Source organism: Tenrec ecaudatus, chromosome 6, assembly GCF_050624435.1.
Source record: "Tenrec ecaudatus isolate mTenEca1 chromosome 6, mTenEca1.hap1, whole genome shotgun sequence".
Lineage (NCBI taxonomy): Eukaryota > Metazoa > Chordata > Mammalia > Afrosoricida > Tenrecidae > Tenrec > Tenrec ecaudatus.
The window spans coordinates 10,791,779-10,808,018 of record NC_134535.1 but is presented as its reverse complement, the minus strand read 5'-3'; the positions used below and the strand labels follow the sequence as shown (position 1 = coordinate 10,808,018).

At 39.6% G+C, this 16,240-nt stretch overlaps 1 protein-coding gene across 1 annotated transcript in view; it reads left to right on the top strand.

Moving 5' to 3' along the window:
- The window catches only part of ST13 (ST13 Hsp70 interacting protein), a 32,809-nt gene extending 21,059 nt beyond the window's left edge, over positions 1-11,750 (top strand). Inside the window, exons 6-12 of the mRNA XM_075553624.1 lie at positions 2,874-2,958; positions 3,074-3,184; positions 4,916-5,018; positions 5,789-5,905; positions 8,214-8,262; positions 10,238-10,371; positions 10,865-11,750. Coding sequence (XP_075409739.1) covers positions 2,874-2,958; positions 3,074-3,184; positions 4,916-5,018; positions 5,789-5,905; positions 8,214-8,262; positions 10,238-10,371; positions 10,865-10,993 — 728 coding nt within the window. The 3' untranslated portion in view covers positions 10,994-11,750. The remainder of the gene's footprint in view (positions 1-2,873; positions 2,959-3,073; positions 3,185-4,915; positions 5,019-5,788; positions 5,906-8,213; positions 8,263-10,237; positions 10,372-10,864) is intronic.
- Positions 11,751-16,240: the final 4,490 nt, after the last annotated feature.

The window sequence follows — 16,240 nt, the reverse complement described above, 5'->3', positions numbered from 1 at the left end:
GAAGGTACGTTTAGTATGTCATTCCTAGGCGAAAAGAAATACCTAGCAGTTTAAATTATATAGTAGTTAGGTCCAAGCAATTTAGTAAGTACTTATATTTGTATCCAACTTTTTAAAAACAGCTTGTTGCCGTTAAGTTGGCTCTTACTCAAGGTAACCTTACGCGGGACCGCCCAGAACTGAGCACCGTTGGATTTTCTTTTCTTGACTATAATCCTTACAAAATCAGATCACCAGAACTCTTTCCTGACACCTCTGGGGAGTTTGAATCACCCACTTTTCAGTTATTTGTTGAATACAAACCATTTGTGCCACCTAAGGACTTGTGTCCGGTTAGTGAATTTTATTTTTAAAATGCTGTTTGAAAGGAAACAGTCTTTACTGGTACAGATAGGAACTGGAAACACAGGGAATCCAGGGCAGATGATCCCTTCAGGACCAGTGGTGTGAGTGGCGATACTGGGAGGGGATAGGGAGGGTGGATTGGAAAGGGGGAACTGATTATAAGGATCTACATGTGACCTCCTCCCTGGGGGACGGACAACAGAAAAATGGGTGAAGGGAGACATCAGACAGGGTAAGATATGACAAATAATTATTTATAAATTATCAAGGGCTCATGAAGAAGGGGAAAAATGAGGAGCTGATGCCAGGGGCTTGGGTAGAGAGCAAATGTTTTGAGAATGATGGGGGCAATGAATGTATAAATGTGCTTTACACAATTGATTATGTATGGATTGTAATAAAGAGTTGTATGGGCCCTAATAAAATGATTTTAAAAATAAAAAGAAAGGAAACCTTCTTTAAATACCATTCCAGTTGAACTATGAGCAATCCCCAGATCTTGGCATGGAATTTTATATTGTCACCCTTTTCCCCATTGCTCTTCATCATAGCAACTGCCCAAAGCTTCATCCTGCAAGGATTTAGCTAAAAAGAATGTAGTGATCCAATGTGAAACTGCAAGCTGACACCTTGAAAATTGTAAATGTTGTGTATTCCCCCGGGTGCATAGCTTGGACAACATGAGATTAAGTAGATGATCAAAGTAAGGAGTTGTTGGATTTTTACATATATTATTAGGTAAAGCTAAATATTCCAGACTGAGATTAGAGAATCAGGAATAACTCCCTGATTTTTGGCTTGAGCTAGATCAGGGGTTGCCAAACTTGACGCTACCTGTTTTTATAAAGCATGATGGAGCACATGTTCATTTGATTATTGTCTGTCTGACATCACATGACAGCTGCAGAGTTGAGTAGTTTCCAAATCCTAAACTAATTATCACACAGCCCCTTGTAAGAAAAAGTTTGCTTACCTTTGAATTAAAGCATTAGAAGAGTCCTTTTTTTAGTTGGGAAGATGGAGATGGCCCAGTCGATTTGGCAATGGGTTCATTGAATACATACTATTTAAAAGGTCAAATCATTCAGAAATATGAGAGTCCTTCACTACTACCATTGCTTTGTGCCTCAGCCCAAAATACACGCACCCTTATTTAGTCTAGAAGATGGGGATGGCAAGTCAATTTGGTAGTGAGGTACAAATTTGGTACCAAAAAGGTCAGTTTTGAGCATAGCAGTCTGAGTTGCTTATATCCTAGGTGTTGTAATTTGGAGCAGTGTTCTTAGGTGCCTTCATGTCAATTTTGAGTCCAAGCTACCAGTCCTGCACCATCCTCTCTGTTCTTAGGTTTCAGCCCATTGCTGAAACCACTATGCCAAACCATTTTGTCCAGGGACTGGTCTCTTCTGATAACATGTCCAAAGGACATGAGATGAAGACTCCCTGTCCTTGCCTCTAAGGAGAATTCTGGCTGTACTTCTTCCAAGACAGATTTGTTGTGGTAGTCTACGGAACTTGCAGTATTCTTCTCCAGCGCCACAATTCAAATGCTTGGATTCTTTTGGTCTTCCGTATTCCTTGTCCAACTTTCACATGCACATGAGACCATTGAAAACGCCATGGCTTGGGTCAGGCACACCTTCGTCTTCAAAGAAACATCCTTGCTTTTCAACACTTTGAAGGAGGTCTGTGCAGCAGCTTTATCCAGTACAGTGTGTTGGAGCTTTCAGCTGCTGTTTCCCTGAGCATTGATTGTGGAGCCAGGCAACTTCGATGCCTTCTCCATTGATCCTGATGATACCTGTGGGTGCAGTTGTGAGGATGCTGGTCTTCTTTATATTGAGTTTTCCACTCTGAAAGCTGCAATTGTCAGTAAGTGCTTCAGGCTTGCCTCACGTTCAGCAAAACAAGGTGTAACAGCTGCATGTTGCAGGTTGTTAATAGCTTTCCTCCAATCCTAAAGCTGATTTCTTCATCTAATCCATCTTCTCTGATTATTTGCTTCTTTTATTGTTAATTGTATATGGGTATCTGTTTGGGGGGTGGGGCACCAAAGAAAACAGGGATGAATGAAGAAGATGAAAGTGTTCTTGTGTACTGAGAATGTCTGCACCAAGCTACCCACTTGCTCTGCTCTACACACGGTCCACAAAGTTCAGCCAGGTAGTAAGAGGCTTGGCTGGCTGGATTGCCACAGGGGCTGAGAAAAATTGACAGCTGGGGATGAACAGAGCCAAACAGAAGTGGCTTATGCTGCTGTTCAGTGGAAAAGGGAAGTCCGTTAGTTAGCAGGATTGCTGCTCTCCCACTTTAAGAAACTTTGACCTTCTTAGCCTTTAAATTGATCTTCTCGCTTCCAGGAAGTATGGGACAGTCCTTCCTAGTGGAATCTCTGATAATGGCTAAAGGAACCTTCCTCTGCTTGTTAAAACAGGTTGCCATAACCCCAGACTCCAACAATAGGACATCTTACAGTCTTTTTTTTAATACATTCTAAGTCTTTCTCAGTGATTTCTGTTTTACTTTAGGTGAACTACAGAAAGCTATTGATCTATTTACTGATGCCATCAAACTGAATCCTCGCCTGGCCATTCTTTATGCGAAGAGAGCCAGGTGAGAACTCTTTCCCCAAATCATGGTGAATAATTTTCACTTAGTCATTTAATAAGAACTACTTTCATGAAGGTTCCAAAGCTTTGGTTGTTTTAATATCTCACTTATTTTTCAGTGTCTTCGTCAAATTACAGAAGCCAAATGCTGCCATCCGAGACTGTGACAGAGCCATTGAAATTAATCCCGATTCAGCTCAGCCTTACAAATGGAGAGGGAAGGCACACAGGTAATAGAAGAGTTTAATTGCAGTTCGATGACTTCCAAATTTAAGTTGGATTTTATTATGCTTTGTTTTTAAGACTTGTTTAATTTCAAGTAATATGTGCTTTGTATAAAGAATTGAGTGGTTATTTTTCTTCCTTTCACTCAAAGAAAATTGTTAATATTATTTTGACCATGAAGAGCCAAGGGTGTGATAGAATTTTCTCAAAATTACCTGTAAGAACAGTGATACAAGTATACTTACAAATTAACTCTTACTTTCTCTTTTTAACTTAACATTGACCAACCAATCCATTGATTATAGATGGAATACAATAGCCTGAAACTACTTAATCACTACTGGGTTACCTGAAAAATCAAAGGGAAAAATAAGAGACAAATGTCATGGGGTAGGTAGGGGGTGCTTAATGCTATGTGGATATAGGAAAAGTTCACATACTAGAACTTGATCTTTTTGTTTCCTCGTGGATAGTGTAAATTCAGCTTGTTCTTTGCTGTCTGAAGTTGGCCTTGGTTAGTTCTCTTAGAGAAACTATGTCTGCTGCTTTGAACAGTGATGGAATTCAACACCCACATTGGGCACCACAGATATTCATCGCTTCTGGTGTGGTATTTTTTTTCTGTCATTTCCGTTGAAAATGTAGGGGGAAAACTTTAAAAACGATTTTCTAAAAAACCACATGAAATCTTGAATTTAGAACGATGATTCTAATTAAAATTTTCCATGAAATGTTTTCTTTTTTAGTTGTGGCACCCTTTTCCCACAATCTTGTTCGAATGCATTTACTTGCTTGTATTATCCTATAATATACATAAAATCCTTTTAGAGTTACCATCTTAAAAGCAGTTAAGTAAAGCTTAAAAGTTGGGAGTTTTGTTTTGTCTTGGGACTTTCTGTCCTTAGAGTGTGTCTTACATAGTATGTACAGAGCAGACTCCTGTTTAGTTGATGTTCACAATGCCATCTGCAGTTTGTCTTTTTAGTTTCTGATTGTCATCAGGTTTGGGATCTGCTTTTTCTCCATCTTTTCTGGTTTAATTTTATTTTGGAGACTGTGAAGCATTTATATGTTTTAAGAATTAGACAGCTGGGTGAAGAGAGATTTCCAGACAAGTTTCTTTTCCTTGTTGGGTTCTTTTACCTCAGTCTTACTCATCTCGGCCTACTGTTAGTGTCGTTATTTTGTCTTTCTGCAGCTTGCTTCCACAGTGTTCTGTGCATGGTTTTATAGAGAAGGGTTTACTAAGTTTGCGTTGTGTTACCCTATGTTTGATGAGTTGACAACAAGGGTCTATAGACTTGTTTAACCTTTCACACACAATGAAACCTGTGAGAGCTGGGACTCAGTGGAACCACCTTTTTTCCGGGCTTCCTAAGTTTCCACTTTTGAAAAGATACAGCCTTCGCCTTTACTCTCTGGCTCTCTTGCTTGAAAATATTTGGGTTTCTTTCCCTGACAAGTTTCCATCTTACAGATTCTGGCTTTAGTGGACTTACTGTATTTTTTTTAAGTGTTTATTGGAACAGCAACTTTACATTATTCACAGAGGCAATTTAAACTGCTTTAGTTATTTGCAGATTAACCAATAGAGTGATTGAATTTGCGAGTGAAAGTTTGTAGCTCAGAGTTTAATCTGAGCATCTGTTTTAGCGTTCCTTTTATGTACATGATAAGGAAGGAAGATGCTGTTTCATTCAGGTCCTAAAATGAGAGTTTACATCTATCTATTCCAGACTTTTGGGCCATTGGGAAGAAGCTGCTCATGACCTTGCCCTTGCTTGCAAACTGGACTATGATGAAGACGCTAGTGGAATGCTGAAAGAAGTTCAGCCGAGGGTATGTCAAGACAGCAGAAGTCAGCGCAGTAATAGCTGCAGTCTTCAGCTCCTGGCTCAAGTCAGAGACCTCAAAGCACCTGAAAATTTACAGTCTGTGATCGTCGAGCTTTGCGTTTTCATACTTCATTTCTAGATAGGGAAATATGACCTGGTGTATAGGTATAAAAAGTATCAATTTTTTCTTGAACGATACTGTAGAACCCAGAACAGCATTCACCTTTTAGATAAAAAGTCAAAAGTTATTAAATTTACCCTTTAAATTTAAATAGCAAATTCCTCAGCTCTATGGGAAGTTAAACAATCATAAGTTAAAAGGATTTTTGAATCTGAATCTTTTTCTTGTTTCATTCTTTGAAAAAAATTATAGTTTGTAAGTATTTGGTTCTGGCTTGCCTAGACTCGAATACACATATGTTTTCTTTTAATTGCTATAGCCATTCTGAAACTGCCTTCCATTCCTTTCCCTGGTTATGGAAACATAGTTGTAGTTAAACTGTAGCAAATGCCTGGTATAGGCTTTCCTAGTCTCTGCTTTATTGATAGTACATGTTGCTACTGAACTCAGCTCTACCATCCATATCTCTCAACACTGTATAGGAACTGTTGTGCAGTTTGAAAATTGTTTGTTATCTTGAACTTGTTCGTTGTAACTCATTATAGCTAGCACCTCTCCACAAAGAAAAGTAACTCAGAACTGTTGGATTTGTGTAGACCCTATTTGACTTTTGGAACAGACTTTTTTTTTTTCTTCTATTTTTAACCCCCTAGGCCCAGAAAATTGCAGAACATCGGAGAAAGTATGAGCGAAAACGTGAAGAGCGAGAGATCAAAGAAAGAATAGAAAGAGTTAAGAAAGCCCGGGAAGAACATGAACGAGCCCAGAGGGTAAAGTTTCTATAGTTAATCTCAGAAGGGAAAATACAGTAGAGTTGGTTTGTTTGTTTTGTTGTTTTCCCTTTAACCATTTTATTAGACATAATCCAGATATAATTCGTCAGTCATATCAAGAAATGTACAATCACTACTACCATCGGTTTTAAAACATTTTCTTCCTTTTTGTAGTCTTTGTTACTAGTTCTCAATTACCACCTTACCATATCCCACAGGAACCTTTAATCTAGTTATTGTCTCTATAGATTCACCCATCTTGCTGATAGCTGGGCCACGCAAGGGGAGTTCTAGGCAGGATGTGGAGGAAAGGCCAGACACCCACAACTAATCGCCTGTTCGATAGGCGTTATTGTACATTTGAGATATATAAAGATTATAATAAAGTCATAGCATGAGTGACATAAGAGATTGAAATCATGGAGTCAGACACATTTCATGGTAGCATGCTCACCTCAGCCCCACTTGGTGGTCCATGTGGAGTTGGGAGACTGGAGGGCAAGAGAGAGGGGGTGGGAAGGAGACAAGGGGAAGGGAACCAGGGAGAGAGGACCAGAGAGGAGAGGGAGCTGATGAGAGGCCAAGGGGAATCTTTATTGCTAACCCAGGCTTATATATCTTTGGGGGGCCTGCAAGCCCACTAATTACAGGTAAAGACATATGTCACAGGAAGGGGTTGCACTGTAGGTAACACAGCAACAAGAGCGGGGCAATCTAGGGATATACAAGCAATAGGAAGAGGAGGGATTGGGGGTACACATGTGACAAGATGGGCTGATCCTAGAATCAGGATGGCAACCTAACTTTGGATGTCACTGAGCAGATTTGACCTGTTCTTTGGATCTCCATGGAAACCATTATCAGTAGGGTATAAACCCCACCTACAGGAACCAGACTGATGGTCCCAAGCCTTTAAGAAGATGCAGCCCATTGTCCTTAACAGCAGGGAGTGGGCTCCTACCTGTGGTGGGACCAGACAGTAGTATGGCAACTGACTGCCTTCAGGGAGGCAGTTGTGCCCTTGTAATAACGGGGTTTTTTGCCAGACAAGTAAGTAAAACCTGATTGTATTGTTAATTATTTTCTTCAGGGTGCTTGTCTTCACCAAATTTGTCTAGGTACAATCTTCAGCAGTTGTGTCAGGGTGGTGGGCATCACCTAGTGCCACATTATTAGAACAAAGTGTTCTTGTGTTGAGGGAATACTTAAGTAGTAGCCCAGAGTCTGTCCACTGCCTCAGTGTATTGCCATATGTACATTAGACCACTACCCCTATTTTTATGCATTAATATATTTACACATATTCTATGTTTATACTTCTATAAATAGTTTTGCTTCCTAGTTTTTTCCTGTATTTCCTTTTACCTTCCTCCTGTCCCACTGTCATGTTCACCCCTTGTTTGTGCCTCAGTAATTTCTCATGGCTGTATTACAGTTGCTCCACCCCTACCAGGAACTCTATACTCACCCCACCCCCCCCTTGCTGTTGATTTTAGATCCTTGGTTGTTCCCCTGACCATGACCTTGTTTGCTGGTCGTCTCCTACCCTTCACCACCTCTTCCCGCAAGAGCCCCCGGAACTGTCGGTCCCATTGCTTTGTCCTTGGGTTTGCCTCTCATGCCTAACTTAATATAGATAGAATAAGCAGATACAGTGAAGACAGAACACCAACCAATCAGCCAACAGATAAACAACAAACCCATACATATTTTAATTGTCATTACATATTAGTATTTCTTCATTCTATATTGTAATTTATTTTTAGGATTTAGTTTTTAGATCTTCAAAAGTAGTTTTTACAGTTTGGCTTTTGTCTATTGCCTTGAATGATACATGTATGAAGGGCATTCCTGAGTAATAAGTATATTAACATTTTCCAAAATTTGTGTTTCCCGTTTTCTCTTTTTAAAAGTATACCATAAACAAATCAGTAAATCGCCATGTTTCTTGTTGAGTTATTTATAGTTAGGGAAAGATGAAACAAAAGGCCCCCCAGGTTAGTATTCTAGCTGGTGTATTCACATTCAAGATGTAAAACCAGGAAGCGTGTCCAGTTTTCATTAGCACAGACTTGACAGTACTATCAGTTACCTTCCAGGGTTCTCCCACACCCAGAGTAAAAGAAAACTGCCTTAAAAGCATTACCAAGAGTCATGGTTAATGAGACCCATTTGGAAGGTTTTATTTTGTTCTGCTTTTTTCCAAGGGAGTTGCAGGGTGTATCCAGGAGTGACAAGGGTCTTTTGTTTCATATATAATTAATTGTGTATATATTTATATGCATATTTTCTATTCATATTACAGGAGGAAGAAGCTAGACGACAATCAGGAGCGCAACATGGCTCCTTTCCGGGTATGGCTAAAGTAAACTTGAACTTGTTAATACTGTAAATAATAGGTGCATTATTTATTTGGACGTTCAAATATGTTTTGCTTTATTTCATCTATCCCTAGAACTCTGAAGAGTCTTTATAATATTAAACCCAGGGTGATTTAAGTGCCTTTAAATTACCATAGTGGAAATTCTTCTGTACATTGATGTTCATGAAGACATTAAAGTAAATGCATTCTATCAAATTATTTTTTTTAAGAAGGACAGGCGCGGATGCCACCTATTGAATTATTAAGTATAAGAAATGTTGATCCCTATGTGAAATAATATACACTCTTCTCATTCCCACAAATGTCAGTGACTAGAAATTTCTGGTGAGGCAAAACTGCATTCTGGTCTGAGGCCAGAGGCAAAAAACGCACTCAGAAAATAATTATTTAATACTTCTGAATTAAGGCATTGTGAAACTTACAGAGGGACCAGGAAGAGTGAAAAGGTTTGTGATTTTAAAGGAAATCTATTTCTTCCAGATGTTAGATTATAACTGATTTATCTTAGTTTATGGCAGCCCATATAACCACCTGTACATGTGTATATGCCTCTGCCTAGAAAATTAAAAGCTTTCAACTAGAACTTCAGTAGTGAAAGGGCAATATGTCCTGCAAGTAAAATTCTAGTGCAGTGGGAAAAGGAAAGGGTAGGTGAATGAAGATGACTTGCCGTATGAAGACATAGGGAAACCTTTCTTTAAAGCTTGGAACTTCCTGTTGTGAGATACCTTTGTTTTAGAAAACCCACTGCTAATGTGCAGTAACAATATATCTAAACTTGACAAGTAGCTTGTCTAAATATTAATGCTTTGAGCCAGTAAGTTTTGAATGAGCAGAAGTTAGTTTTGCAGGGCTTGGGCATCCATAAAGACAAGAAGCCTAGTTAGTTGTTTTCAGGCCTCTTTGGATTTCTGTGGGGCTCTATTTTAATCATTGTTCGAACCTAGATAAAAGGAACTATGGTCTGTATTTTTTCTTCTATAACGGGGTTTTTCAAGGTTCCCACATTGCTGTTGTCTGTCTTTGGCCTCAAGATGAGCCTCATTCGTAGTGTTCCAAGTACCTCCAATACACCCCGGTTTAGCTTAGTGCAGATGACAACAATGTACTGACTGCATGCACACCCTGCCTTGCTCTCAGTGTATAGAAGAGTTTTCAAGCGTGCTTTTTAACAATTCAAATTCCTAAAGTCTCAGTCAGAAATTTTGTTCCTGTTTAGGGTAGAGATCAATCAGTAACGCACAATTTTTAGAAACAAGCATTTCTAGTAGTAGTGAAAGAATAAGTACTCTAGAGAAATAAAGATTTTATATAAAAAAACTTGTCAAATAACAAAAATAAGATACTGTATTTGATTTTTTTTTTTTTAGTTTATGATTTTAAGGGGTTGTTACTTGCTTTTCTCTTTGTTTTTAAGCCCAGAATCGTTTCTTTTTCAGCAGTTTGATTAATGAATGTAGGTGGGAACAAAGTTTGATTTTAAAAGTTAAAAACTCATACTGCCATCTCATTGATTTACACTTGGCGACCTTACAGGGCAGAGTAGAAGCATCTCTGAGTTTCCAAGCCTGGGAGTAGAGAGCCTCCTCTTCCTCCTGTGGGGTCGCCAGGCGTTTCCAACTGCTGCCCTTCTAGTAGCAACCCAGTCCATAACCCACTGATGCTACACCACCCAGCTCCCCAAGCAGCTAAAACTCGTTAAGACTCCTTCATATCCAGTGGCATCCTTGCTCTCTGCTCACATGTTTGTGTGCATATTAATTTTAATTTGAAGGTACTAGTATGTAAAATGTGCGTATATTTGGTGCCCATACAATTTTTTAAATAAACTTTAGTTAGGTGGGGGTTTTACATTTCACTTCTTCAGTTTTGTATTCACCAGCCTAAAATATTTATGAAACTCCCCAGTAGCTTACCCTATATCATTCTTAATTTGATTCTTACAGGTGGCTTTCCTGGGGGGATGCCTGGTAATTTTCCTGGAGGAATGCCTGGAATGGGAGCGGGTATGGCTGGAATGGCAGGAATGCCTGGGTTCAATGAGATTCTTAGTGATCCAGAGGTTCTTGCTGCCATGCAGGTAAGACTTGGCAAAATGAAATTGGGCTTTGTAACTAATTTGTATTTCTGTGTGGAGGGAGAATTTACATTCATGTTTTTCACATTTCTGAATGACCAAATAGCCAGTTACGTAGTTCTTGTATGATTTTTTTTTTTTCCCCAGAATGAGTAAGCATTGCTAAAAATTGGCTTTGGGGAAGTACTCAGTAATCATTGGCAATTATGCCCCTTTTTTTGTATCAGAATTATGCCTGCTTTCTTTGATTACCTAATATAAGTGACTTACTTGAGCTTGGCTTTGAAATACACATTGGTAACATTAAAACAAATTAAAATGCTAATTAAATATTTTGAAGTATGCATATTTTGATGGCTTGTTATCTACTAGTTTTGTCAGTTAATTTAGCTATGTCAAAATCAGAGATACAAATAAAAAACTGGAATTTAGAGTAAGAAAACTGGTTGACTTCATAGAATTTAAACTTTTTAAAATTACTAATTCTTCTTTATAGGATCCAGAAGTTCTGGTGGCATTCCAGGATGTGGCCAAGAACCCAGCAAATATGTCAAAATACCAGAGTAACCCTAAGATTATGAATATCATCAGTAAATTGTCAGCCAAATTTGGAGGTCAAGCATAATACTATTTGACAAATAAAGCCCTTGCGGAAGGAAAAGCAAGCTAGAGCATTTCTTGGATGTCGCAATAACACAAACCAGTGTACCTCCGACCTTCTCATCAAGAAAGCTGGGGTGCTGCGAAGATCACCTCACCCTGCAACCCCAGTGCCGCTGGACATTTTACAGTTGTTTTTCATTAGGGCATTCATTCAGATCGCGGTTTCCTTTTAGGAAACACAAACTTTCTTTAAATACTTTTTAAATCTTAATAATACCTAAAGCAAAAGGTTGTGTTAATGTCTCCATTTTTCATTACTAATCGTTTTGGTTTTATTCCTTTGAATTGGTTGGGTACAAAGATAATGTATGGAAGATTTATCATTAACTTGAGCAAAATTAAGGCTTATCAACAGAAACAAATACAAATCATTTAAATAGATGCAAATGAATACATAAATGGCACCTTGAGGCATATTGAGTTATTTGTCCTTTTAAGTGCTTTATTTCTTCCGAAATAGATTGATTTCGATGATCAAACTTGGAACCTCACCTGTATTGTGGAAGGACCTCTGTAGGGACTGGGGGTGGTTGGCAGAATGGCAGCGGTCCTTCTACATTTAAGTAAGATGAGCCCTTTTGCAGGTAACATTAACATGTACATGTGACACTGGTGAAGGCATGGTTTCTGGAATGCTGCCGTGAAGTTGGCTTGCTTACTCTGTTCTTATCCAATATATAAAATAAAAGTTTCAGATTATTTCCACATAGGGGATAAAAGGAGTGTTCTTCTTGTATTTCTCTGTTTAAAAGTTGTACGTCTGGACCCAAGATAACCCAGTTCCACTTACCACTTAATTGCCAGCCTTTCCATCGCCTCCTTTGTTTTCTCCATTCCTGTTGCCTTTTTTTTTAATTGGTTTATGTTCACCAACAGCATCTTGCTGCCATCATTCACAGCACAATTGTGCAAGCATGTTCAGTGCTGGGCTTAGTTTGGTATGTATGTGACTCATGGTACTTACATAGGGTAATACCCATTACACTAGTTTCTTATTTGGTCAAGAGTTACTACGCTTATACATTAGACTTACACATTGGTGAATGAAGGAATTCATTCCCTTTGGTGTTTCATTCATCTTGTTAAATTCAGCTCTGTTTTGGAGAGAATGGGGTGTGAATTTTGGTGTGCTATCAGGTTCTTCCTCAAGTACTGCAGTTATAGCCCCGCCCCCGCCCCTGCTCCCCTTTTCTAAGGGGGAAAAATAACACGTTTTCTGCTGCTCATTCCATCTTATTTTGAATAAGACTGTACTGGCACTGTGCACCTGAAGTTTTAACTAGGTTTCTACCTATTTTTCATTGTAAATGCTAGCCTTTAAAAGCAATGGCTGCTGATCCTCTGCCTCTGAAGAATCAAGAGTGGTGGTAGTGAAGTAAGTTCCTTTGGAGTGATTTTCTGAAACCATGAGGAAATTGATTCCAGTTCTAACCCCTCCCCCCCCCTTAGGTTCCCAAACTTCCTTGGCCTACTGTTCCTTTTTTAGGGTAATTAAAACGTTTTGTATTATAGCCCATTATCCCACATGCCCCCACCCACCCAGGGGGCAATATTGCCCTCTTTGAGAAACACTGTTGCTGTACACAAGTGGATAGAAATGCACCTAAAATTGAAATGAGAAAAGACTGTATACTGGTGGAGCATGCTTTTTTAAATATTTGGCATAGAGTCCGGCTTTTGAGTTTTTCAGTGATCTTTTTGTTTAAGTGATCTTTCACCCAAAACTCCCAGGGTGTTTAGCAAATAACTTGACAGACCAGTTGCTTTGAAATTTTTTATTTGATTGGCTTAAGTATACATAACCTTTACACAGTCTCACACTGAAGATCACTGCCATAAATGGGTCAAAGTGAAATGGGCTGCACTCAAACTGAAGTTCCCCAAATGCCGAATAGTGTCTGATTTTTTTTAATCTGCTTAAAAATACATAGTTATTGGCTATTCCTAGCTATATGCAAAATAATTATCAAACGATACTGATTTTTATCCCCTTTTTTTAGTACATGTTCTTTTTCTTTTATAATGTGCTCATCTATAGACTGTAAAGTGCTGTGAATGAGAAATCACGAACCAGTTGTTGAGTGTGTTCCAGTTCTGGCTCGTGGTAGTGACCCCATTGGTTGCAGGGTAGAACTGAGTTCTGTATAGTTTCATGTGGCCAGGCCCTTTCTTCTGTCTCTGGTTGAGCTTGTTTCTCATGGAATTGTTTGGCAGTTTAAGAAGTTGAACACAAAAGGTACTTGGGGATGGGATTGATTGTATACATGGCTTAAAATAATTTGTGGCATGAGGAGGTAATGGAATTTTTCCACGAACTTTTCGAGGCACTCTGGTGTGCTAAGGAACAATAGTGGACAGACGCATAAATGGAAGCGCTTAGTCCATTCATGCCAAGCCCAAGAATAGATCTCCTATTACAAAAGCAGAGAATAGTCGAATCACCTTCAACTCATTGTGCTCGTAATATTGCCTGCCCTGTTCCCATTCTTGTGACCTCTATGGGAACGCCAAACGCTGCCCTGAGTCAGTGCCTACTCAGAGCGACCCTAACAGCCAGGGTGGAACTGCCCTAGTGAGAATGTCCTAAATGTTCACTCCGATCAATAGAACATTTTCAGGTTTGGGTGTAATCCGACCATAAATTTGACCATGGTAACAGTAACATGTCTGGATGGCATAGAAGTGTGTACACCAAACCCACTGCGACTGAGTCGGTGCTACCTGACAGTGACCCTGTAGAACAGAATAGCATTCCCTCGGGTTTCCCAGACTAAATCTAGGAGCAGACAGCCTACAACTTTTTTCTGAGAGGAGGCAACTGATAAACATTGAACCACTGACTGAAGTGTGTGTAAGAAGGTGGTTCAGAAATTTTCCCCCCAAAGCTATGTATTTAAATTTTTACAAAACAACCATATCTCCTTCAAAGTACTCCATTACACAATGTATTTTTCAAATATATGATTCCATTCTTGGAAACATTTTTCAAACTCATCTGTTTGAATGGCTTATACAGCACCTCCCTTTTTTTCTTCACCTTTTGTATGTCCTCAAATTACTTTCCTAATGGAAACAAAAAGTTGAACAAAGTGAGGTCAGGTGAGTAAGGTGCATGGGGCAAGAGACATGCTGTTTTTTGTCCAAAACGTGCACTAAGATGGCTGCGTGAACAGGTGCATTGTGGAGGTGGCAAAATCAAGCCCATTGCCCCAAATTCAGGCCTTTTGTCACACTCTTCAGAACCTCTAAATAGAAAGCTTGATTAACATTTTGACCTCGTGAAATGAACTCCAAAGGTACTATCACGCACATCACATCTGGTTCTGGGGGCGTGGGGGGTGATGCCCCTTTGTAGAATATTGTTCAATTTATATAAATAGAGGATCCTTGTTGGCTCAACCAGTTAAGCATTCTTCCACTAACATAAATGTTGGCGCTTTTAACCCACTGAGTGGCTTGATCTAAAAATTAAACCTCACTGCCATTGAGTCAATTCCAACTTGCAGTGACCCTATAGGACAGGGTAGAACTGCCCCTGGGGGTTTCTGAGGCTAACCCTTTACAAGAATAGAAAGCCCCGTCTTTCTGGAGCAGCTTTTTGATCTGCTGGCCTTATAGGGTTTGCAGCCTAATGCATAACTGCCTTACCAAGAAAATCCTGTTAGACAGTTCTACTCTGTTGTGCGGGTTCGCTCTGAGTTGGGATGGATTGGATGGCAAATAACAAATACTTGTTGGTTACCCTCAGGTTAGGCTCCAGCTCACGGGTGCCTTACGTATGACAATGAAATGTCGCCCTATACTGGCCACTTTTGCGATGTGTTAGGTGTCATTGGGTTTGCTCTGACCCACAGCAACCTTAGGCACAGCAGAACCAAACACTGCACGGTTCTGAACCATCCTCACAACTTGTTCTTAAGCCTGAGCCCATTTATGCAGCCACTGTGTCAATCCATCTCTTGTAGGGCCTTCCTCCTTTTCACCATCCCTCCACTTCACCAAACATGATCTTCTCGAAGGATTGGCCTCTCCTGACAGTATGTCCAAAGTATATGACAGAGCCTTGCCTCTGAGGAGCACTCTGGCCTTACTTCTTCCAATATAGATAGGTTTGTTGTGCTAGCAATCCATGATACTTTAATATTATTCACCAACACTGCAATTCAAATGCATCTATTCTGCTACAGCCTTCCTATTCAATGCCTAACGTTCACATGCATATGATGCAATGGAGAATACCAGGGCACCTTAGTCCTCAGTAACATCCTTGCTCTTCAGTAGCCTAAAGAGGGTAGGTACAGCAGATTTACCTAATAGGTCTTTTGATCTCTTAACTGCTGCTTCCATGAACATTGATTGTAGAACCAAGTAAGACAAAATCTTTGACAGCTTCAACCTTTTCTCTATCATGATGTTACCTATTGGTCTAGTGAGGATTTTGGTCTTCCTTACATTGAGTTGTAACCCATACTGAAGACTTCAATCCTTGGTCTTCATCAAAGCAAGTGCTTCAAGACCTCCTCACTCTAGAAGGCAAGGTTGTGTCACCTGTATACCGCAGGTTGTTAAGAAGCCTTCCTCCAGTTCTGATGCCAGCTTCTCTGATGACTTGTTCAGCAGAGATTGAGCAAGTAGGGTTATAGGATTAAGCCCTGAAGCACACCTTTCCTGATTGTAAACCATGTATTCTTCCCTTGTCCTGTGTGCACAACTTCCTATTGATGCGTGTACAAATTACAAAAGAGCATAATTAAGTGTTATGCAATTCCCATTCTTCTCAAAATCTTGAGTTATTATGGTCCACACACTCAGATGCATTGGCATAGTCAATGAACCATAAATAAACATCTTTCTGGTACTCTATTTTGAGCCAAGATCCATCTGATATAGGCAGTGATATCCCCTGTTGCACATCTGAATCTGGCCTGAACTTCTTTCTGTTCAGTTCCTTGTCAGTGTACTGCTGCAACCATTATTGGATGATCTTAAGCAAAATTTTACTTGTGTGCCATATTAATGATAATCGTTCTATAGTTCAAGCATTCTGTTGGATCACCTTTCTCTGGAATGGGCACAAATTAATCTTTTCCAGTCACTTGGCCAAATAGCTCTCTTGTAAATCTCCTGGCATAGATGAGTGAGTGCTTCCAGTGCTTCTTCAAGTTCTGAAACATTCAGTAGGTATCCTGTCAATCCCTGGAGTCCTGTT